Source organism: Balaenoptera musculus, chromosome 3, assembly GCF_009873245.2.
Source record: "Balaenoptera musculus isolate JJ_BM4_2016_0621 chromosome 3, mBalMus1.pri.v3, whole genome shotgun sequence".
Lineage (NCBI taxonomy): Eukaryota > Metazoa > Chordata > Mammalia > Artiodactyla > Balaenopteridae > Balaenoptera > Balaenoptera musculus.
In genome coordinates this window covers 26772049-26797103 of record NC_045787.1, presented here as the reverse complement: position 1 = coordinate 26797103, position 25055 = coordinate 26772049, and the positions used below count along the sequence as shown (strand labels likewise).

General features: G+C 40.9%; 1 protein-coding gene across 3 annotated transcripts in view; it reads left to right on the top strand.

Annotated features, from left to right (window-relative positions):
* ADAMTS12 (ADAM metallopeptidase with thrombospondin type 1 motif 12) overlaps window positions 1–25055 on the top strand; it is a 415782-nt gene that overhangs the window by 225297 nt on the left and 165430 nt on the right. For all 3 annotated transcript variants that reach the window (XM_036846885.1, XM_036846887.1, XM_036846886.1), the window contains 2 exons: window positions 23401–23597; window positions 24342–24425. In XM_036846885.1, coding sequence (XP_036702780.1) covers window positions 23401–23597; window positions 24342–24425 — 281 coding nt within the window. The remainder of the gene's footprint in view (window positions 1–23400; window positions 23598–24341; window positions 24426–25055) is intronic.

The window sequence follows — 25055 nt, the reverse complement described above, 5'->3', positions numbered from 1 at the left end:
GAGTCTGATTCCTCCAGCTCCGTTTTTTTCCCTCAAGACTGCCTTGACTATTCGGGGTCTTTTGTGTCTCCATACAAATTTTAAGATGATTTGTTCTAGTTCTGTAAAAAATGCCATTGGTAATTTGATAGGGATTGCATTGAATCTGTAGATTGCTTTGGGTAGTATAGTCATTTTCACAACATTGATTCTTCCAATCCAAGAACATGGTATATCTCTCCATCTGTTGGTACCATCTTTAATCTCTTTCATCAGTGTCTCATAGTTTTCTGCATACAGGTCTTTTGTCTTCCTAGGTAGGTTTATTCCTCGGTATTTTATTCTTTTTGTTGCATTGCTGAACGGGAGTGTTTCCTTAATTTCTCTTTCAGATTTTTCATTATTAGTGTATAGGAATGCAAGAGATTTCTGTGCATTAATTTTGTATCCTGCAACTTTACCAAATTCATTGATTAGCTCTAGTAGTTTTCTGGTGGCATCTTTAGGATTCTCTATGTATAGTATCATACAAAACTGCAAACAGTGACAGTTTTACTTCTTCTTTTCCAAATTGTATTCCTTTTATTTCTTTTTCTTCTCTGATTGCCGTGGCTAGGACTTGCAAAACTATGTTGAATAATAGTGCTGAGAGTGGGCATCCTTGTCTTGTTCCTGATCTTAGAGGAAATGCTTTCAGTTTTTCAACATTGAGAATGATGTTTGCTTTGGGTTTGTCATATATGGCCTTTATTATGTTGAGGTAGGTTCCCTCTATCCCCACTTTCTGGAGAGTTTTTATCCTAAATGGGTGTTGAAATTTGTCAAAAGCTTTTTCTACATTTATTGAGATGATCATATGGGTTTTATTCTTCAATTTGTTAATACGGTGTATCACATTGATTGATTTGTGTATCTTGAAGAATCCTTGCATCCCAGGGATAAATCCCACTTGATCATGGTGTATGATCCTTTTAATGTGTTGTTGGATTCTGTTCACTAGCATTTTGTTGAGGATTTTTGCATCTATATTCATCAGTGATATTGGTCTGTAATTTTCTTTTTTTGTAGTGTCTTTGCTTTTGGTATCAGGGTGATGGTGGCCTCATAGAATGAGTTTGCAAGTGTTCCTTCCCCTGTAATTTTTTGGAAGAGTTTGAGAACGATGGATGTTAGCTCTTCTCTAATGTTTGATAGAATTCACCTGTGAAGCCATTTGGTCCTGGACTTTTGTTTGTTGGAAGATTTTTAATGACAGTTTCAATTTCATTACTTGTTATTGGTCTGTTCATATTTTCTATTTCTTCCTGGTTCAGTCTTGGAAGGTTATATCTTTCTAAGAATTTCTCCATTTCTTCCAGGTTGTCCATTTTATTGTCATAGAGTTGCTTGTAGTAGTCTCTTAGGATGCTTTGTATTTCTGTGGTGTCTGTTGTAACTTCTCCTTTTTCATTTCTCATTTTATTGATTTGAGTCCTCTCCCTCTTTTTCTTGATGAATCTGGCTAATGGCTTATCAATTTTGTTTATCTTCTCAAAGAACCAGCTTTTAATTTTATTGATCTTTGTGATAGTTTTCTTTGTTTTTATTTCATTTATTTCTGCTCTGATCTTTATGATTTCTTTCCTTCTGCTAACTTTGGGTTTTGTTTGTTCTTCTTTCTCTAGTTCCTTTAGGTGTAAGGTTAGATTGTTTTTTTGAGATGTTTCTTGTTTCTTGAGGTCTGCTTGTATAGCTCTAAACTTCCCTCTTAGAACTGCTTTAGCAGCATCCCATAGGTTTTGGATCGTCGTGTTTTCATTGTCATTTGTCTTTAGGTATATTTTGATTTCCTCTTTGATTTCTTCAGTGATCTCTTGGTTATTTAGTAACGTATTGTTTAGCCTCCATGTGTTTGTGTTTTTTACGGTTTTTTTCCCTGTAATTCATTTCTAATCTCATAGCGTTGTGGTCAGAAAAGATGTTTGGTATGATTTCAATTTTCTTAAATGTACTGAGGCTGGATTTGTGACCCAAGATGTGATCTCTCCTGGAGAATGTTCTGTGCACACTTGAGAAGAACGTGTAATCTGCTGTTTTTGGATGGAATGTCCTATAGATATCAACTAAATGTATCTGGTCTATTGTGTCATTTAAAGCTTCTGTTTCCTTATTTATTTTCATTTTGGATGATCTGTCCATTGGTGTAAGTGAGGTGTTAAAGTCCCCCACTATTATTGTGTTACTGTTGATTTCCTGTTTTATAGCTGTTAGCAGTTGCCTTGTGTATTGAGGTTCTCCTATGTTGGGTGCATATTGTTATATCTTCTTCTTAGATTGATCCCTTGATCATTATGTAGTGTCCTTCCTTGTCTCTTGTAACATTCTTTATTTTAAAATCTATTTTATCTGATATGAGTATAGCTACTCCAGCTTTCTTTTGATTTCCATTTGCATGGAATATCTTTTTCCATCCCCTCACTTTCAGTCTGTTTGTGTCCCTAGGTCTGAAGTGGGTCTCTTGTAGACAGCATATATATGGGTCTTGTTTTTGTATCCATTCAACAAGCCTGTGTCTTTTGGTTGGAACATTTAATCCATTCACGTTTAAGGTAATTATCATTATGTATGTTCCTATCACCATTTTCTTAATTTTTTGCGGTTTGATTTTGTAGGCCCTTTTCTTCTCTTGTGTTTCCCACTTAGAGAAGTTCCTTTAGCATTTATTGTACAGCTGGTTTGGTGGTGCTGAATTCTCTTAGCTTTTGCTTGTCTGTGAAGCTTTTGATTTCTCTATCGAATCTGAATGAGATCCTTGCCAGGTAGAGTAATCTTGGTTGTAGGTGCTTCCCTTTCATCACTTTATGTATATCATGCCACTCCCTTCTGGCTTGTAGAGTTTCTGCTGGGTAATCAGCTGTTAACCTTACGGTAGTTCCCTTGTATGTTATTTGTCGTTTTTCCCTTGCTGCTTTCAATAATTTTTCTTTGTCTTTAATTTTTGCCAATTTGATTACTATGTGTCTTGGTGTGTTTCTCCTTGCGTTTATCCTGTATGGGACTCACTGCGCTTCCTGGACTTGGGTGGCTATTTCCTTTCCCATGTTAGGGAAGTTTTCGACTATAATCTCTTCAAATATTTTCTTGGGTCCTTTCTCTCTCTCTTCTCCTTCTGGGACCCCTATAATGCGAATGTTGTTGTGTTTAATGTTGTCCCAGAGGTCTCTTAGGTTGTCTTCATTTCTTTTCATTCTTTTTTCTTTATTCTGTTCCGCAGCAGTGAATTCCACCATTCTGTCTTCCAGGTCACTTATCCGTTCTTCTGCCTCAGTTATTCTGCTATTGATTCCTTCTAGTGTAGTTTTCCTTTCAGTTATTGTATTGTTCATCTCTGTTTGTTTGTTCTTTAATTCTTCTAGGTCTTTGTTAAACATTTCTTGCATCTTCTCGATCTTTGCCTCCATTCTTATTCCGAGGTCCTGGATCATCTTCACTATCATTATTCTGAATTCTTTTTCTGGAAGGTTGCCTATCTCCACTTCATTTAGTTGTTTTTCTGGGGTTTTATCTTGTTCCTTCATCTGGTATATAGCCCTCTGCCTTTTCATCTTGTCTATCTTTCTGTGAATGTGTTTTTTTTTCCACAGGCTGCAGGATTGTAGTTTTTCTTGCTTCTGCTGTCTGCCCTCTGGTGGTTGAGGCTATCTAAGAAGCTTTATGGGAGGCTCTGGTGGTGGGTAGAGCTGACTCTTTCATTTATTTTTGATCTGATCTTTATGATTTCTCTCCTTCTGCTACCTTTGTGGTTTTTTTGTTTTGTTTCTGTGATTGCTTTAGGTGCAAGTTTAGGTTGTTTATTTGACATTTTTCTTGTTTCCTGGGTAGGATTGCATTGCTCTAAACTTCTCTGTTAGAACTCCTCTTGCTGCATCCCATAGGTTTTGGTCGTCTTGTTTTCATTTTCATTTGTTTCTAGGTATTTTTTGATTTCCTCTTTGATTTCTTCAGTGATCTCTTGGTTACTTAGTAGTTTATTGTTTAGCCTCCATGTTTTTGTATTTTTCACAGATATTTTTTCCTGTAATTGATATCTACTCTTATGGTGTTGTGGTCGGAAAAGATACTTGGTACAATTTCAGTTTTCTTAAATTTACCAAGGCTTGATTTGTGACCCAAGATAGGATCTATCCTGGAGAATGATGCATGAGCACTAGAGAAGAAAGTGTATTTGGTTGTTTTTGGATGGAATGTCCTATAAATATCAGTTAAGTCCATCTTAATGTGTCATTTAAAGCTTGTGTTTCCTTATTTATTTTCATGTTGTATGATCTGTCCATTTGTGAAAGTGGGGTGTTAAATTCCTACCATGATTGTGTTACTGTCAATTTCCCCTTTATGGCTGTTAACATTTGCCTCATGTATTGAGGTGCTCCTATGTTGGGTGCATAAATATTTACAGTTGTTATATCTTCTTCTTGGATTGATCCCTTGATCATTGTGTAGTGTCCTTCTTTGTCTGTTGTAATCATCTTTTTTTTAAAGTCTATTTTGTCTGATGTGAGAATTGCTACTCCAGCTTTCTTTTGATTTCCACTTGCATGGAATATCTTTTTCCATCCCCTCACTTTCAGTCTGTACATATCCCTAGGTCTGAAGTGGGTCTCTTGTAGACAACCTATATACAGGTCTTGTTTTTGTATCCATTCAGCCATTCTATGTCTTTTGGTTGGGGCTTTTAATCCATTTACATTTAAGGTAATTATCGATATGTATGTTCCTGTTACCATTTTCTTAATTGTTTTGCATTTGTTTTTGTAGGTCTTTTCCTTCTCTTGTGTTTCCTGCCTAGGTAAGTTCCTTTAGCATTTGTTGTAAAGCTGGTTTGGTGGTGCTGAATTCTCCTAACTCTTGCTTGTCTAGAAGGGTTTTGATTTCTCCCTCGAATCTGAATGAGATCCTTGCTATGTAGAGTAATCTTTGTTGTAGGTTTTTCCGTTTCATCACTTTAAGTATGTCCTGCCAGTCCCTTCTGGCTTGCAGAGTGTCTGCTGAATGATCATTTGTTAACCTTATGGGGATTCCCTTGTATGTTATTTGTTGCTTTTCCCTGGCTGTTTTTAATATTTTTTCTTTCTGTTTAATTTTCGATAGTTTGATTAATATGTGTATTGGCGTGTTTCTCCTTGGATTTATCCTTAATGGGACTCTCTGTGCTTCCTGGACTTGATTGACTATTTCCTTTCCCATCGTAGGGAAGTTTTCAACTATAATCTCTTAAAACATTTTCTCAGACCCTTTCTTTTTTTCTTCTTCTTCTGGGACCCCTATGATTCAAATGTCGATACATTTAATGTTGTAACAGAGGTTTCTGAGACTGTCCTCAATTATGTTAGTTCTTTTTTCTTTATTCTGCTCTGTAGCAGTTATTTCCACTATTTTATCTCCCAGGTCACTTATCCATTCTTCTGCCTTAGTTATTCTGCTCTTGATTCCTTCTAGAGAATTTTTAATTTAATTTATTGTGTTGTTCATCAGTGTTTGTTTGCTCTTTAGTTCTTCTAGGTCCTTGTTAAATGTTTCTTGTGTTTTCTCCAGTCTATTTCCAAGATTTTGTATCATCTTTACTATCATTACTCTGAATTCTTTTTCTGGTACACTGCCTATTTCCTCTTCATTTGTTTGGCCTGGTGGGTTTTTATGTGGCTCCTTCACCTGCTGCATTTTTCTCTGTCTTCCCATTTTGCTTAACTTACTGTGTTTGGGTCTCCTTTTCACAGGCTTCAGGTTCATAGTTCACGTTGTTTTTGGTGTCTGCCCCCAGTGGGTAGGGTTGCTTCAGTGGCTTGTGTAGGCTTCCTGGTGGAGGGGACTGATGCCTTTGTTCTGGTGGGTGGGGCTAGACCTTGTCTTTCTGGTGGGCAGGGGTGCATCCAGTGGTGTGTTTTGGTGTGTCTGTGACCTTAGTATGATTTTAGGCAGCCTCTTTGCTAATGGGTGTGGTTGTGTTCCTGTCTTGCTAGTTGTTTAGTATTGGGTGTCCAGCACTGGAGCTTGCTGGCCATTGGCTGGAACTGGGTCTTAGTGTTCAGATGGAGATCTCTGGGAGAGCTCTCGCCAATTGATATTACTTGAGGCTGGGAAGTCTCTGGTGGTGCAATGTCCTGAACTTGGCCCCCTACCTCAGCGGCAGAGGCCTGACACCAGTCCAGAGCACCAAGACCCTGACAGCCACACAGCTCAAGTTGATTGTGGAGATTTAATACGCTGCTCCTGAGGCTGCACGGAGAGATTTCCCTTCCTCTTCTTTGTTCGCACAGCTCCTGGGGTTCACCATTGATTTTGGCCCCACCTCTGCGTGTAGGTTTCCCTCACGATTCCAGATACATGGGGATTTTCTTGCCTTTTGGCAAGTCTGAGGTCTTCTGCCAGCGTTCAGTAGGTGTTCTGTAGGAGTTTTTCCACATGCGGATATATTTTTGATGTATTTGTCAGGAGGAAGGTGATCTCCACATCTTACTCCTCCACCATCTTGAATGTGCACCCTTCACCTTATTTTTAAAGTTCATTTTTCTAACTTAAAAAGTAATATAGAAAATACAGTAGAGTGGATAAAAGAAAAATTACCCACAGTCTCACTTGCTCTAATGAGCTTCTGAGAAATTTCAAATTGGAAGGGGGAACACCTTGTTATTTTGTGAGTTCCCTTGTCCCTTAGAGTGAGGAGGGCACCTGACTCCAGAATAGTGTTTCCTTTAGGAAACAAAACTTGCCCAGTTTTGATATGTGTGCACGTTTGCTGTTAAGTAGAGGGAAAGAACTGCAAATATGTCCATATGTCCATATGTTATACACCCATACTTATGTAAATATGACCAGATATAAATATAATAAAATTTATCTCATCAGGGTGGAATTGTTCTGTTGCTTTCTGCTCAAAAATGAGACACATGGTTTCTCAAGGTTTCTGTGATCTATTTCTCTGATTAGAGGGCTCAGAGATTTCTCTACTCATGACTTGCAGCTTGACTCTTGCTGTCTCGCCAAATTAACGATGTTTTTTTTACTCAGGGACTCTGGAGGTGCAGGAAGAGCTTAGACCTATTTAAGCCCTGGCATCAAGTGGGTGAAATATCAAGCAGTTATGTGTGACCTGGGGAGGCAGCAGCAGCAAAAATAGCTGACTGTTAGGTTTCTTATTAAGAGATGCGCTGAGCCTTTGATGCCGCTGGATAGAGTGTTAATAAATGAACAATCCAGTAGCCATCACCCAGAATTTTCTTGCTGCATTTTAAAGTGCATGTAAATTAAGGTTCCCAACCATGCATAGTGTTTTCGTCCCCTTTCCACAAAACCTTGGTACCTTCAGATCTCTTAAGATGACCATACATAGGACTTATGGGTTTGTTTTCTCCAGAACGAGAGTAGGCATGTAACGTTTATGAACATACTGTTTCTGGAAGCTGTTGGGCAGATCAGTCTTATTCCTGCTAGTGACAGAGTGGAGGTACTAAAAGAGAACCCACTGTTTATTTACGTTTAATCAACTTGCTGAGCTGAGGGGTTGGATCAAATGCTACCACTTGGTGGTGAAAGCAGCCCACCCTCTGAGGGTTATGGATGAGAAGAGATAGTGCTTACAAACATAGAGGGGGTGGTTAAGTCATCATATCATTCAGGATATGTTTATGTGTAGCAGAAAACCCCATATAAGATTTACTCATTTAAACTATTGTTGTTACTGACTGCAAAGAACTATTCTAGGTGCTGGGGATAAAGGAGTGAATAATACAGACCAAATAGCCCTCTTTTATTCTAGTTGAAAAATGGACTTTTATCGCTCACATCAATGAAATTTGGAGATAAAATGTCCAAGACTGGTGTAGTGCTCCACAATCATCAGGAACTCAGACTCGTATCATCTGTCTTCTATCTTGTTGTTCTATCTTCTTTGACATCTGGCTTCCACTTCCTTGTCCAGACCATCCAGATTCAGACCAGGAAGGAGAAAGAATAAAAGAGGTATCCATGCCTTCCCTTTAAGTTCTGTAAGTTACATGTAGCACTTCCCCTTGTGTCCCATTGGTCAGAATTTAGCCACAAGGGAGGCTGGGACATTTAGTCTATATTCTAGGAGGCTGTGTGCCCAGCAAAAAATTAAGGAGGAGGAAAAAATATTGTGGTAACTGGTAGTCTGACACAGTCATCATAAAGTCAGGCACAAGTTGCCTTAGGCTTGATATGGTAGTTTTAAGGACCTGACACAAACAACAGAGAAGGGACAGATGGAGAAGGGGCATTGTGAGGGTACCCACCTTAGGTTGCCCACCACCTTAGAGTGGCCTAGATCTGTTGGAGTTCACTGATTCATTTTTCCTTCTGTGTCAACACTTGCCTGTAGGTCCATCTTACCATTAAGAAAAGCCTGTTAAGTAGTTTGCACCATATTTATTGAGCACATACTATGTTTAGAGAGCTCAGTAATCTTTAAAAAGTACTGCCAGAACGTGTAGGGAGGTAGATACAGAGTTTCAGAGTGGCCCTTTCCTTGGAAGGTCCTGCTGAGGCTCAGGACCAGCCCTAGGTAAATTGTAAGATGGCCTCATGCTGGTCCATCACCCATATCCCCACAGATGGAAGAGAGCTCCATTCTCCAAGAGACTGCCCTCTGGTCTCTCCCACTGCCTCAGTGGCTCTACTTATGTAATAGGTCTTTCTGGTCCATCAATATGTAAACCCTCATTAAGACCTAGAAAGAAAGCATAAGCTACTTAAAACAACCTGGGTTTCTTTTCTCACTCTGTAGCTCCTGGAAAAGACATTTTTTTCTTTATTTTCATGCAGTTAATTTTAGAATGAGAGATTCTCATAATCTAAAGAGGCTTTGGCAGTAATTGAATCTAAATTCCTTCCTGAGCTTCTCTTCCTTAAAGCTGTGTTTCCCAAGTAATGTGCCATGAAGTCTAGGTATTAACAGGAGCTCTGAAAACGAGTCCCAAGGCCAAGAAGACTTGGGAAACAAGAGTACCAAATTCCCCACTTGGAGATTCACAGTATAATTAGTTTTTATAGGCTGGCAAAATTCCATACCTTACATGAAAATGTAATTGTGCAGGAGTAAACTATTGATACCTGCAGAAAAGGAGAGCTCGCCACTGAGGACTTAGAGCCTATTAGAAGCCTTTCATGGTGCCTTGGGTGAAGCGTGAAGGTCCCTGAGTTATTCACCAATCCTTCAGTCACAAAGCTGAGGAAAATGTGTCACCAGAGTTCTATCAATGTTTAAGCATGCTGGGACTCATTATCCACTTGGTTGATTATTCAGTTTTTCTTGGTCTTCCTTCTGCCCCCAGCTGCCTCCTCCATATCTGGTCTTAATTGTGAGAAATACATCAGTACATTTCTATCAGAAGATGAGGAATGGAAAGAAAGTGTGTGGGATTAGATCTCAAATCAGGGGAATTCCTTGTCATACCAAATGTTACCAATGAATGAAATTGATAATTTAAAATAAAATACTACAGAGACCTTCAAGATGGTGGAGGAGTGAGATGTGGAGATCACCTTCCTCCCCATAAATGCATCAGAAATACATCTACATGTGGAACAACTCCTACAGAACACCTACTGAACGCTGGCAGAAGACCTCAGACTTCCCAAAAGGCAAGAAACTCCCCACGTACCTGTGTAGGGCAAAAGAAAAAAGAAAATACAGAGACAAAAGAATAGGGATGGGACCCGCACCTCTGGGAGGGAGCTGTGAAGGAGGAAAAGTTTCCACACACTAGGAAGCCCCTTCACTGGCGGAGATGGAGGAGTGGGCGGGGGGGGGGGGAAGCTTTGGAGCCACGGAGGAGAGCGCAGCGACAGGGGTGCAGAGGACAAAGCAGAGAGATTCCCGCACAGAGGATCCATGCCGACCAGCACTCACCAGCCCGAGAGGCTTGTCTGCTCACCTGCTGGGGCGGGTGGGTGCTGGGAGCTGAGACTTGGGCTTCAGAGGTCAGACCCCAGGGAGAGGACTGGGGTTGGCTGCATGAACACAGCCTGAAGGGGGCTAGTGCACCACAGCTAGCTGGGAGGGAATCCGGGAAAAGGTCTAGAACTGCTGAAGAGGCAAGAGACCATTGTATCAGGGTGCGCGAGGAGAGGGGATTCAGAGCACCGCCTAAACGAGCTCCAGAGATGGGCGCAAGCCGTGGCTATCAGTGTGGACACCAGAGACGGGCATGAGACACTAAGGCTGCTGCTACAGCCACCAAGAAGCCTGTGTGCAAGCACAGGTCACTATCCACACCTCCCCTCCCGGGAGCCTGTGCAGCCCGCCACTGCCAGGGTCCCGTGATCCAGGGACAACTTCTCAGGGAGAACACACAGCACGCCTCAGGCTGGTGCAATGTTACTCTGGCCGCTGCTGCCACAGGCTTGCCCTGCAATCCGTACCCCTCCCTCCCCCCAGCCTGAGTGAGCCAGAGCCCCCTAATCAGCTGCTCCTTTAACCCCGTCCTGTCTGAGCCAAGAACAGACGCCCTCAGACGACCTACACGCAGAGGCGGGGCCAAATCCAAAGCTGAGCCCCAGGAGCTGTGCGAACAAAGAAGAGAAAGGGAAATCTCTCCCAGCAGCCTCAGGAGCAGTGGATTAAATCTCCACAATCAACTTGATGTACCCTGCATCTGTGCACTACCTGAATAGACAATGAATCATCCCAAAATTGAGGCAGTGGACTTTGGGAGCAATGATATAGATATTTTTTTCCTTTTTCTCTTTTTGTGAGTGTGTATGTGTATGCTTCTTTGTGTGATTTTGTCTGTGTAGCTTCGCTTTTACCATTTGTCTTAGGGTTCTGTCTGTCCATTTTTTTTTTTTTTTTTTTAGTATAATTTTTAGCACTTGTTATCATTGGTGGATTTGTTTTTTGGTTTCGTTGCTCTCTTTCCTTCTTTTTTTTTTCTTACTTTTTAATTTTTAAAAAATTTTTAATAATTACTTTTTTTATTTTAATAACTTTTATTTTATTTTGTTTCCTTCTTTCTTTTTTTCTCCCTTTTATTCTGAGCCATGTGGCTGACAGGGTCTTGGTACTCTGAGTGGGTGTCAGGCCTGTGACTCTGAGGTGGGAGAGCCGAGTTCAGGACATTGGTCCACGAGAGACCTCCCAGCTCCACATAATATCAAATGGTGAAAGCTCGCCCAGAGATCTCCATCTCAATGCTAAGACTCAGCACCACTCAACGAACAGCAAACTACAGTGCTGGACACCCAATGCCAAACAACAAGCAAGACAGGAGCACAACCCCACCCATTAGCAGAGAGGCTGTCTAAAATCATAATAAAGTCACAGACACCCCAAAACACACCACCGGACATGGTCCTGCCCACCAGAAACACAAGATCCAGGCTCATCCACCAGAACACAGGCAGCAGTCCCCTCCACCAGGAAGCCTACACAACCCACTGAACCAACCTAAGCCACTGGGGGCAGGCACCAAAAACAAGGGGAAGTACGAACCTGCAGCCTGAGAAAAAGGAGACCCCAAACACAGTAAGTTAAGCAAAATGGGAAGACAGAGAAACACACAGCAGATGAAAGAGCAAGGTAAAAACCCACCAGACCAAGCAAATGAAGAGGCAACAGGCAGTCTACCTGAAAAAGAATTCAGAGTAATGATAGAAAAGATGATCCAAAATCTTGGAAATAGAATGGAGGAAATACAAGAAACTTTTAACAAGGACCTAGAAAAACTAAAGAGCAAACAAACAATGATGAACAGCACAATAAATGAAATTAAAAATTCTCTAGAAGGAATCAAGAGCAGAATAACTGAGGCAGAAGAACGGATAAGTGACCTGGAAAACAAAAGAGTGGAAATAACTATTGCAGAGCAGAATAAAGAAAAAAGAATGAAAAGAATTGAGGACAGTCTCAGAGACCTGTGGGACAACATTAAATGCACCAACATTCGAATTATAGGGGTCCCAGAAGAAGAAGAGAAAAAGAAAGGGACTGAGAAAATATTTGAAGAGATTATAGTTGAAAATTTCCCTAATATGGGAAAGCAAATAGTTAATCAAATCTAGGAAGTGCAGCAATTCCCATACAGGATAAATCCAAGGAGAAACATGCCAAGACACATATTAATCAAACTATTGAAAATTAAATACAAAGAAAAAATATTATAAGCAACAAGGGAAAAACAATAAATAACATACAAGGGAATCCCCATAAGGTTAACAGCTGATCTTTCAGCAGAAACTCTGCAAGCCAGAAGGGAGTGGCAGGACATATTTAAAGTGATGAAAGGGAAAAACCTACAACCAAGATTACTCTAGCCAGCAAGGATCTCATTCAGATTCCAAAGAGAAATTAAAACCTTTACAGACAAGCAAAAGCTAAGAGAATCCAGCACCACCAAACCAGCTTTACAACAAATGCTAAAGGAACTTCTCTAGGTAGGAGACACAAGAGAAGGAAAAGACCTACAAAAACAAATGCAAAACAATTAAGAAAATGGTAACAGGAACATACATATCGATAATTACCTTAAATGTAAATGGATTAAATGCTCCAACCAAAAGACAGAATGGCTGAATGGATACAAAAACAAGACCCGTATATAGGCTGTCTACAGGAGACCCACTTCAGACCTAGGGACACGTACAGTCTGAAAGTGAGGGGATGGAAAAAGATATTCCATGCAAGTGGAAATCAAAAGAAAGCTGGAGTAGCAATTCTCACATCAGACAAAATAGACTTTAAAAAAAAGATGATTACAACAGACAAAGAAGGACACTACACAACGATCAAGGGATCAATCCAAGAAGAAGATATAACAATTGTAAATATTTATGCACCCAACATAGGAGCACCTCAACACATAAGGCAAATGCTAACAGCCATAAAAGGGGAAATCAGCAGTGACACAAACATAGGGGACTTTAACACCCCACTGTCACCAATGGACAGATTATCCAAAATGAAAATAATTAAGGAAACACAAGCTTTAAATGACATATTAAACAAGATGGACTTAATTGATAGAGGACAATCCATCCGAAAACAAGAGAATACACTTTCTTCTCAAGTGCTCACGCAACATTCTACAGGATAGATCATATCTTGGGTCACAAATCAAGCCCTGGTAAATTTAAGAAAATTGAAATCGTATCAAGTATATTTTCTGACCACAATGCTATGGTCAGAATACAATGCTACCACAAGACTAGATATCAATTACAGGAAAAAAATCTATAAAAAATACAAGCACATGGAAGCTAAACAATACACTACTTAATAACCAAGATAGCACTGCAGAAATCAAAGAGGAAATCAAAAAATACCTACAAACAAATGACAGTGAAAACACAATGACCCAAAACGTATGGGATGCAGCAAAAGCAGATCGACGAGGGAAGTTTATAGCAATACAATCCTACCTCAAGAAACAAGACACATCTCAAATAAACAACCTAATCTTACACCTAAAGCAATTAGAGAGAGAAGAACAAAAACCCCCAAAGTTAGCAGGAGGAAAGAAATCATAAAGATCAGATCAGAAATAAATGAAAAAGAAATGAAGGAAACAGTAGCAAAGATCAATAAAACTAAAAGCTGGTCCTCTGAGAAGATAAACAAAATTGATAAACATTAGCCAGACTCATCAAGAAAAAAAGGGAGAAGACTCAAATCAACAGGATTAGAAATGGAAAAGGAGAAGTAACAACTGACACTGCAGAAATACAAAGGATGATGAGAGATTACTACAAGCAACTATATGCCAATAAAATGGACAACCTGGAAGAAATGGACAAATTCTTAGAAAAGCACAACCTTCCGAGACTGAACCAGGAAGAAAGAGAAAATATAAACAGACCAATCACAAGCACTGAAATTGAGACTGTGATTAAAAATCTTCCAGCAAACAAAAGCCCAGGACCTGATGGCTTCACAGGCAAATTCTATCAAACATTTAGAGAACAGCTAACACCCATCCTTCTCAAACTCTTCCAAAATACAGCAGAGGGAGGAACACTCCCAATCTCATTCTATGAGACCACCATCACCCTGATACCAAAACCAGACAAAGATGTCACAAAGAAAGAAAACAACAGGCTAATATCACTGATGAACATAGATGCAAAAATCCTCAACAAAATAGTAGCAGACAGAATCCAACAGCACATAAAAAGATCATACATTAGAATCAAGTGGGTTTTATCCCAGGAATGCAAGGATTCTTCAATATACGCAAATCAATCAATGTGATACACTATACTAACAAACTGAAGGATAAAAAACATATGATCTTCTCAAGAGATGCAAAAGAAGTTTTCGACCATTTTCAACACCTATTTATGCTAAAAACCCTCCAGAAAGTAGGCATAGAGGGAATTTACCTCAACATAATAAAGGCCATATATGACAAACCCACAGCCAACATCATTCTCAATGGTGGAAAAATGAAACCATTTCCTCTAAGATCAGGAACAAGACAAGGTTGCCCACTCTCACCACTATTATTCAACATAGTTTTGGAAGTTTTAGCCACGGCAATCAGAGAAGAATAAGAAATAAAAGGAATCCAAATTGGAAAAGAAGAAATAAAGCTGTCAGTGTTTGCAAACGACATGATACTATACATAGTGAATGCTAAAGACTCTACCAGCAATTACTAGAGCTAATCAATGAATTTGGTAAAGTTGCAGGATACAAAATTAATGCACAGAAATCCCTTACATTCCTATACACTAATGATGAAAAATCTGAAAGAGAAATTAAGGAAACCCTCCCATTTACCACTGCAACAAAAAGAGTAAAATACCTTGGAATAAACCCACCTAAGGAGACAAAAGCCCTGTATGAAGAAAACTATGAGACACTGATGAAAGAAATTAAAGATGATACAAACAGATGGAGAGATATACCATGTTCCTGGATTGGAAGAATGAACATTATGAAAATGACTGTACTACCCAAAGCAATCTACAGAGTCAATGCAATCCCTATAAAACTACCAATGGTACTTTTCACAGAACTAGAACAAAAAATTTCACAGTTTGTATGGAGACACAAAAGACCCCGAATAGCCAAAGCAATCTTGAGAAAGAAAAACGGAGCAGGAGGAATCAGACTCCCTCACTTCAGACTATACTACAAAGCTACAGTAATCAAGACAGCATGGTACTGGCACAAAAACAGAAATATCAATCAATGGAACAGGACAGAAAGCCCAGAGATAAACCCACACACGTATGGTCACCTTATCTTTGATAAAGGAGGCAAGAATATACAATGGAGAAAAGACAGCCTCTTCAATAAGTGGTGCTGGGAAAACTGGACAGCTCCATATAAAAGAATGAAATTAGAACACTCCCAACACCATACACAAAAATAAACTCAAAATGGATTAAAGACCTAAATGTAAGGCCAGACACTATAAATCTCTTAGAGGAAAACATAGGCAGAACACTCTATGATATAAATCACAGCAAGATCCTTTTTGACCCACCTCCTAGAGAAATGGAAGTAAAAACAAAAATAAATAAATGGGACCTAATGAAACTTAAAAGTTTTTGCACAGCAAAGGAAACCATAAACAAGATGAAAAGACAGTCCTCAGAATGGGAGAAAATATTTGCAAATGAAGCAGCTGACAAAGTATTAATCTCTAAAATTTACAGGCATCTCATCCAGCTCAATATCAGAAAAAGAAACAACCCAATCCAAAAATGGGCAGAAGACCTAAATAGACATTTCTCCAAAGAAGATATACAGATTTCCAACAAACACATGAAAGAGTGCTTAACATCACTAATCATTAGAGAAAAGCAAATCAAAACTACAATGAGGTATCACCTCACACCAGTCAGAATGGCCATCATCAACAAGTCTACAAACAATAAATGCTGAAGAGGGTGTGGAGAAAAGGGAACCCTCTTGCACTGTTGGTGGGAATGTAAATTGATACAGCCACTTTGGAGAACAGCATGGAGGTTCCTTATAAAACTAAAAATAGAACTACCATATGACCGAGCAATCCCACTACTGGGCATATACCCTGAGAAAACCATAATTCGAAAAGAGACATGTACCACAATGTTCATTGTAGCTCTGTTTACAATAGCCAGGACATGGAAGCAACCTAAGTGTCCATTGACAGATGAATGGATAAAGAAGATGTGGCACATATCTACAATGGAATATTACTCAGCCATAAAAAGAAACTAAGTTGAGTTATTTGTAGTGAGGTGGATGGACCTCGAGTCTGTCATACAGAGTGAAGTAAGTCAGAAAGAGATAAACAAATACTGTTTGCTAACACACATATATGGAATCTAAAAAAAAGAAAGCAAAAAGATTCTGAAGAACCTAGGGGCAGGACAGGAATAAAGACGCAGACGTAGAGAGTGTACTTGAGGACACTGGGATGGGGAAGGGTAAGCTGGGACAAAGTGAGTGAGTGGCGTGGACTTATATATACACTACCAACGTAAAATAGATAGCTAGTGGGAAGCAGCCACATAGCACTGGGAGATCAGCTCGGTGCTTTGTGACCACCTAGAGGGGTGGGATAGGGAGGATGGGAGGGAGATGCAAGAGGGAGGAGATATGAGGATATATGTATATGTATAGCTGATTCACTTTGTTATAAAGCCGAAACTAACACACCATTGTAAAGCAATTATACTCCAATAAAGATGTTAAAAAATAAATTATTTAATTAAATAATATACTAATGGATTAAATTGTTTTATGAATTCTCTTTCTGATTGACTCTCCAGAGAGATCTTAAACCCTCCCTTTCACTTATACTTGATTTGATTATGTTGTTATTTTGGGAAGTTTCACATTTCCAAAATGGTCCATCATTTCCTCTTGTTTTGTTTTTTTTTTTGGCATGTCTGAATAAAGTGAGGGCTTTGTAAGGCAAGACCAGTCAGCCTTTGGAGAGTATATTTCATTTTATTTTTTCTGGTGCTCTTATTTATGTCCACAGTCCTAAACCTGGGGGGTTCTTGCTTTTGACATACACTAGTTACTAACACTTAGTTTATGGAACTGCACTTGTTTGTCTTTAAAGACAGCTGTTTTTACTTTAATAGTGACCAGTTTTGAGAAATGGATAATCTATTAGCAAAGTGTACAAATATTTTTAGTCCCTAGTGAATGAGGTAAACTTTTTTTTTTTTTTTAGTGAAAATAAGCTCCCTGGCTGAGGCATTGTAAATCTATCCAAAGCCAGCCTGAAGAGATGAACAGGTCTGGCAGCTCAGCCATCATTGCTAAAGGACGTGGCTCCAGCATTGACCTTCAGCTCTGTTGGGAAAGGCCACAGTGTTCTGCCAAGAAGGGGATCTGGTTGCAAGTGTGTGATGGCAGCCAAGTGCTGACAGTTGTGCGTGGGCCATGGAAAGGTGTGTTGGCTCAACTCCGACAACACCAGAGCTGACAGGTCCCTGAGTGATGGTGGCATCTGGTGGCTTAAAGTTGTGTTGTGTGGAATGCCCCTCAGGGTCATCTGCCACAACCCAGTGATCACAGCCACTTTCTTTTCTTTGCTTTTTGCATAATCTTTGTTTGAAGAAAGGGTTCCATAAGTGACATAAAATTTTAAAGTAGGAGTTCAGTTCATTTTCCTCATTACATTGAGGTGGAGTTGGGGGGAGCGGTGATGAGAACATTTGTGCATAGTCACGGGACTTGCAAGTGGCTCAGTGCAGAAGTGGTTCAGGCCAGGCCCATAGGGAGTGAGTCAATAGTGGGCCTGGACAAGGTGTCTAGGCTCTGTCAGACTTAAGACATTCTTCTTCCCTTTTCCAGGCAAGTGACACCTTGGAATTCCACCCCCATCTCTATGCCACCAATCTAAATAAGATTCAGACTGACTCACCTAAAATGCTCACCTGCTGCTTAGTGGCTATGAGACTTTGAACAAATTTGAATAAATATAACCTCTTCGAATCTCATTTTTCTCACTTAAAAATGGCAATAGTAAGACTTACCTCAAAACTTGTTGAGAATTAAATACAGTTGGCCCTCCATATCTGAAGGTTCAGCCAACCACAGATTCAGCCAACCTTGGATGGAAAATACTCCAGAAAAGAAAAAAAAAATCCAGAAAATTCCAGAAAGCAAAATTTGGATTTGTTGCTCACTGGCAACTATTTGCATAGCATATTATTGTATTTATAACTATTTACATAGCACTTACATTATATTAGGTATTATAAGTAATCTAGAGATGATTTAAAGTATACAGGAGGATGTGCATAGGTTATATGCAAATATGATGTCATTGTATATAAATGACATGAATATTCATGGATATTGGCATCTGCAGGGGCTCCTGGAACCAATTCCCTGTGGATACCGAAGGGTGACTGTAATAAATGTCAGATCTGAAAAAATGTTCATCACAGGCCTGGCTCTTGATAGGCGCTCCGTCAGAGGTGGCCGTTAGCGTTTGTGTTCTTGCTGAGTTGTGTTTCAGGAAACTCACTCATGCTGGTGGCAAGAAGGTGGGAACAAGGGTACTAGGTCTCATTTATCTGGAAGCTATAGAGTGTGGTCTGGCAAAGATTAACTTGAGAGGATCTTCTTGGGGGAAACTGGATCTCAAACCTGGCAGTCGGTACAGTTCATGGCCAATTTCCAATTAATGGTAAACAGTTCTAAGCTAGTCAGAAATCTTCCTTCTCCGTGGGAGCCCTGCATATGAGGCAGCAGAAGAGAATCCAGATGAGGGAAGAGTTGAGTTGGGTTAAGAGACAGAGCCTGGAGCAATTCCCTAAGCAGAAGAGGTAGCTTCTAGAAGCTACCAGCATGCTAAAAAGGCACCCTTGAAAGTACAGGAAACTATAATTTCCAGAGTCTTCTGCTCTGTGTTCACTTTTCCTGCTACCTGATAATACTCGAGCCGCCTCCAGGCAACTTCCTCAAGGCTTGGTCTGTTCCTGTCTGGAGGTGACCCTGAGTCTAAGAGAGAGGCGGCAGTTAAAGGCTCTGCTACCTGAGAAAGCTCTAAATGAGAGTGAGCTTTGTGAAGAGCTGCCTAAAGCATTTGAGAAAAGAGAAAAAAAAAAAAAAGCTGAATTATTTGTATTTCCCAGGGATCTTCAGGGCCTCTGCTGTGCTAGTGTTCAGGGTGTCCTGGACATCTCAGTGGACCCTGGACACATCACTCCTCTTCCTTAGCTTCCAGTTTAGGGAAGTCAGTCCTGTGTCAGGACTGGAAATCATCTGTACTTACACTGCCCACTTGGCTAGATTTCTTGCCTTAAAACAAACACTTCCCAATCTCAGTGTGGAGAATCCTCTAACTGAAACAGTCCTCTCAGGGAGAAAAGTAAACAACTCTTGCAGTTCTTCTTTATTTGTGATTCATAAATCTGTTCTAATTCATCTTTAGTTTTTCCTTCACCCATGCATCAAGCATTTATTGGGTGTCACTGTTTGCCAAGCACAGTATTAGGCACTGGATACAAAGCTAATGGAGCTCTGTCCCTTTAGGTACTTAAAGCCTCACTGGACATTCCCCAAGCAGCAGGATATCACAGCAGGGTAGAAAGTGCTCAGAAGCTATCCCAGCCCAGAAGAGGGATCTCTAAACGGAGTGTGTGTGGTATGGAATGGACTGTGTCCTCCTGAATTTCCCATGTTGAAGCTCTAACCCCCAGTGTGACTGTATTTGGACATAGGGCTCTTAGGAGGAAACTAAGGTTAAATGAAATCATTAGGGTGGGGTCCTAATCCAATTGGATTGGTGGCCATATGAGAAGAGGATGAAAAAGAGATCCCTCTTTCTCTCCACATGCACACAGTGGGAAGGTAGCTGTCTGCAAGCCAGGAAAAGAGGTCTCACCAGAGACTGACCATGCTGGCATCCTGATCTTCCAGCTTCCAGGACCGTGAGAAAGTAAATTTCTGTTGATGGTATTTCGTTGTGGCAGCCTGAGCTAAGATAGTACGTGTGTGTGTTTGAGGGGCAGTGGGGTGGGGGGGTGGGGAGATAGGAGCTTCCCAGAATTGTTGGCACTTCACCTGCCCCCGAAGGACTTTCTGGCTTTGTCATCAGGCCTTGAAGATAAATGTGTAGGGCTGACTTCTTGTAGTTTATAAAATTTCTTAGCCAAGTCTGGGATGACTTCCTCAGGACTCAGCAAAGTCAGCCTGGATATGTACAGTCCTGTCTCTCAACTCAGTCCCAACAGGGCCCAATTCAAATCCCACCACTTCTGGCACTATCTGTAATAGAACTGATATCTCTCTCCTTGGGAATTATTTGAAACCTGATCATGACATTTTCATATGTTCTTGTTATCGTACCCACAATTAGATTGACTGTCACATAAGTGCAAAGATCATGTCACTAATTTCTTTGCCTCTTCCTCTATTCATAGGAAGGTAGAGTAGGGCTTGCCCATAGAGCCTGGTCCATAAATGTTTGTTGTTGCTGTCATCAGACAGACTTGGCTGGATCTAGGCTCTGTGGTTTACTACGTGACTCTGGGAAAATTACTTAACCTCTTCGAGCTTTGGTTTCCTCATCTGTACTACGGTGATAATATTAGGGCGTATCAGGTGGATTTGCTGGCACAATGAATGAAGCATTGTGTATAGAGTGCTTAGCACAGGATCTGGCCTTTAGCAAGTGCTTGGTGTAGGTCTTGTTGAAAACTTTTTGATATATGTCTTTACCAGACCCCGTCTCTCATTTCCATGTTTCCTCCTACAAGACCATTTACTGAGTGACTCACCTATTTGCTGGAAAAATGAAGATAACCTGATGGGCTTTAAACTCTGTTTCTCAATATCAAGGAGATAAAAGGTAGAGGAGGGAGAGTAGAGAAGGAGAAGTGAGAAAAGAAAGAAAGGACTGGGGGAAGCGGAGAAATCGCCTTTATTCTACCAGTGTCTTACCTGTGCCGGCCTCCTGCCAGTCCTGACCTTAGACACGTTTGAGCCTGAGGAGGTGGGAGGGGGGAACCACAGCCAGCCAGGGATCCAAGGCTGCGGCCTGGAGCACAGGGTCCTCTTTAATGAAAGGGCTGCATATTGCACGGTGTCTGCCAACTGCAGTGAGCTGAGGGCTATACGAGGGGGCCAGCGCCCAGGGAAGGGATGCAGAGCCTGGGGAGCCAAGGGAGAGGAGGGGACTGTGTGACCAAGGGCTTTGTGAGGGCACTGGGTCGCCCGGGTACGAGAGCTCGTGGAGAGCACTGAGCATCCTTGCACCTTGGAGGAGACCCATCCCCACACGGCAAGGACAGGAGACCGAGAGAAGGAGATTGCACCTCACCCATGTTGGTAAGGTTCCTCTACTTGGCCCAGTCTGCTGATACCCCTCCCAGAAGCACAGACCCCCACCTGGGCTCAGGGTGGCTGGTTCCCTGGCTTATGCAGAAAGATTTGGAAACAGGTTGTAGTTTGAAGATGTTCCCATGAGCTTCAGAAAGAGGTGAAAGGGTGAGAGACAGGAGGTCAGTAGGGGTGCAGAGTTAGAAACCATCAGTCAACTCTCTGGAGGGTCCTTAGGGAAGTCATACTTACCCATGCAAAGTAAGTGGAGAAGGAAGATAGGAAGTTGCTCTACCGCAGATGAGGGGTTAACCGTCTCCCCATTTGTAAGTCTTCACAGCACTTCCCCCTAAGGTTTCTGCAATCCTGAATTATTTTTCAAAAGTCTCATATCAAAGTACAGCTTTACTATTTTCAAGGAAAACTCACAATAATAGAATTTGAATTTATTTAGCCCTATGGTCATGTGTCGTTTCTTTTGTAAATATTACTCAGCGTAGTGTGTTCTAACTTCACATAGAAAGCAAAACTGAGGAACCAGGATGGGTTACATAGCAAACCAGTGTCATCAGCTGTACAATCCAGAGAACACTGTGGGGAGAGGGAAGGATATGGTTTTAGTTGTCCCTATTCCATGTCTGAGGCAGGGCCTCAGGGGGAGGTGTAGACGGCTCGGAAGAACAGGACCAGACTAATAAGTGGAAATTCCAGCTCACTGCAGGAGAGAACTGGGGGTTGGTACGTGCCCCTAGCACCGGAAGTATTCAGGCTGAGGCTGGGTGGCCATCACCAGAGAGGAGGAAGGGGGTGTGAGGTTTGCTGTCCTGCTCTCCTGTTCTGTCCCGGCCAGCGGTCCAGGGTGCCGATGAGAGTAGGTAGCAGGTGTGTGGCTGTCTTCCTGATGGAAATCTTCAAAGACTGAGAGTCTGCTTCTCCATCAGCCCAGGCTCCTTTCCTCATTTACTCTTTTGGTAAATTGATCTTTTGTCAACTCCCTAAACCATTCTGAGCCCATTGAAACCTTTTAGACTTAACCACCACTTGGGTTAAGCTTCCCAATGTGTGAAGTAGCACTTTATTCTTATTTTGGTTTTAAATAGACCTCTTTCAAGTTTCAAGGAGGTGCTTCTCAAACTTCTGGGAGTTTGAGAATGATTCTAATTCTCTTCATGATTCTATAGCCTCTTCTGGGTTTTGCCTTCCAGACTATGATCCTCATATATTGTCTTTTCCATACTTAAACCTATGGGTCGCCTTGAGAGTTTTACTGTGCTTCGCTAGATCTTTTCCAGCTTTTTTAAAAATACCTTCGTGAAGTAGGATATCCTGAACCACATGCAGCTTTTCCAGCTTACATTTCTGCAGTTTTATGCATATTTACTCTGTGGGAGACTTTGTGGTGTATATGAAAATGCATGATTTTAGGGCATAGAAAATCTTGGATCTTCCACTGATGTTATGGGCTGTGTGACTTTGGGGAGTTATTTTGAGCCACTTTGAGCATCAGTTTCCACATTTGCAAGATGGAGATAGCAGTATGCACCTCAGATGTTCATGAGGATAAATAACTTGGCATTTTTTTTAAAAATATTTATTTATTTATTTGGCTGCACTGGGTCTTAGTTGAGGCACGCGGGATCTTCGTTGCCGCATGTAGGATCTTTAGTTGCAGCATGCGGGATCTAGTTCCCTGACCAGGGATGGAACCCGGGTCCCCTGCACTGGGAGTGTGGAGTCCTAACCACTGGACCACCAGGAAAGTCCTACAACTTAGCATTTTAAAGCCTAGTACCCTGCCTTGCATTCAGTAAGCCCTGAATAATTTAGAGGAGGAGGAGCCGGAGAAGGAGAAGAAAGTTCCCATTCTTGATTATAATATCTTTTTAATGAGGGACCTATTTAATGAAACAGGTAATAATTATTTCAGAGCAGTACATTTAAACCTCCCTGTCATATTCCAATTTCACTTATCTTGGTCGTATTCATTTAAACTGATCTCTTCTTCCATTCCAGTCAAATAGATAAGAACGTTGTATTCACGCATTATTAAACATAACTTAAACTTAACAGCCTTGCATCGTTATAAACATAAGTGAGTAATATGTGAGAGAGATAGAGAATGAACCCCCTATCTTCTGGTTAATGTTTAGACAGTCTTGGCACCTCCCAGAAGCAAGAGCTACAGCGAGAGAAGTGGGAAAGGAGCAGGTTGCCAGGCAGAAGCCTCTCTCGGCGTTCCATCAGCAAGGAGAGGTGGGTGGAGACGCTGGTGGTGGCCGACACGAAGATGATTGAGTACCATGGGAGCGAGAATGTGGAGTCCTATATCCTCACCATCATGAACATGGTACGTCAGACCACGTGGGGACGGGGCAGCTGGTGACTAGATACCACTAGAGATGCTCCATCCCCCAAATAAGAGACCTTCTTTTGATCCCTTTATTTTTTTTATTTTTTTTAAATTTTTTTTTGGCTGCACGGCTTGCAGGATCTTAGTTCCCAGACCAGGAATTGAACCGGGCCCTTGGCCCTGAAAGCGCAGAGTCCTAACCACTGGACTGCCAGGGAATTCCCTGGTCCTTTTAATATATATATATATATATATATATATATATATATATATTTGTATTTATATTTATAAATATATTCCATGCCTAGATAATTCAGGACAAATTATTCTTTCCCTTAAAAACATGTATCCTAGGAAAACTTATAATTTATCATGTACATTTTCTACTAGTTACTTATCTAGTGACTCAGTCATTTTAGTATGATTTTTTCCTCACTGATTTATATAAGTTCACAAGTGAGGAAACTGACGCAAAGAACTAGAACATGATTTCTTCAAGGTAGTTGGAGCTAGAATTGAATAAAGTTAATGACCCCTAATTTGAAGCTTCCGTTTTGCCTTGTAATGTTTTCTGCTTCCCCACATGGCGTATCTCACTCATCTTTGCACTCCACCAAAAATTCCTGATCTATAAGATAAGGAATTATTTCAAGTACATTACAGTTCTGTTTTTTCCCCTCCTCCAGCATTTATCTGCTCTCTGTTCATGTGAGGCTAACGGTTTTCCGTTTCTGACTCTAGGTCACCGGGTTGTTCCATAACCCAAGCATTGGCAATGCAATTCACATCGTTGTGGTTCGGCTCATTCTACTTGAAGAAGAAGAGGTAAGGAATAGTTTCCCCACCGGTCTTGTGACCTGGACCTCACACTCCCTACCTGCTTCCTTCAGAAGAGCTGTTGATGGACAAGAAAGAGGGTACCAGAAAGATGTTTGGAAGCCCATCTGTGTTATTTTCTTGGGAATTCGGTGATGTCAAGTGGGAGATAGAGAACGTTTCCAAGATATACATACTTGAAATCATCTGACAGCCTTTGTATCTAGTAACTCACAAATCAGATTGACAACAGTGACTGAGAATGTTCCACAGTGGAAACAGACTAAATCATGTTATGGCTGGGTGATTTCAATAAAAGTTAGGAGAGACATGGAAATACTGAACCTTTTATACCGTTTATTTACCTCTTGCATATTAATACATGTCTCTCGGATCTGGGCCCACTTGTCTCTCTGCGCTTTTACTTGGGGATTCTATCTCTTCTCAGAGACTTAGAGAGCATGTGTATGCTGAGACTCAATTGATACCTCAAGCCCAGACCTCCTACTTGAGCTCCAGACTTACATCCAGTTGTTTATTTGACATCTCAACCTGGATGTGTTCTAATCCACTTGAACTTGGAAACTTAGTCCAAAGTGGAATTCTCGATTACTCCCTGCCCGAATCATCTCAGCCCTG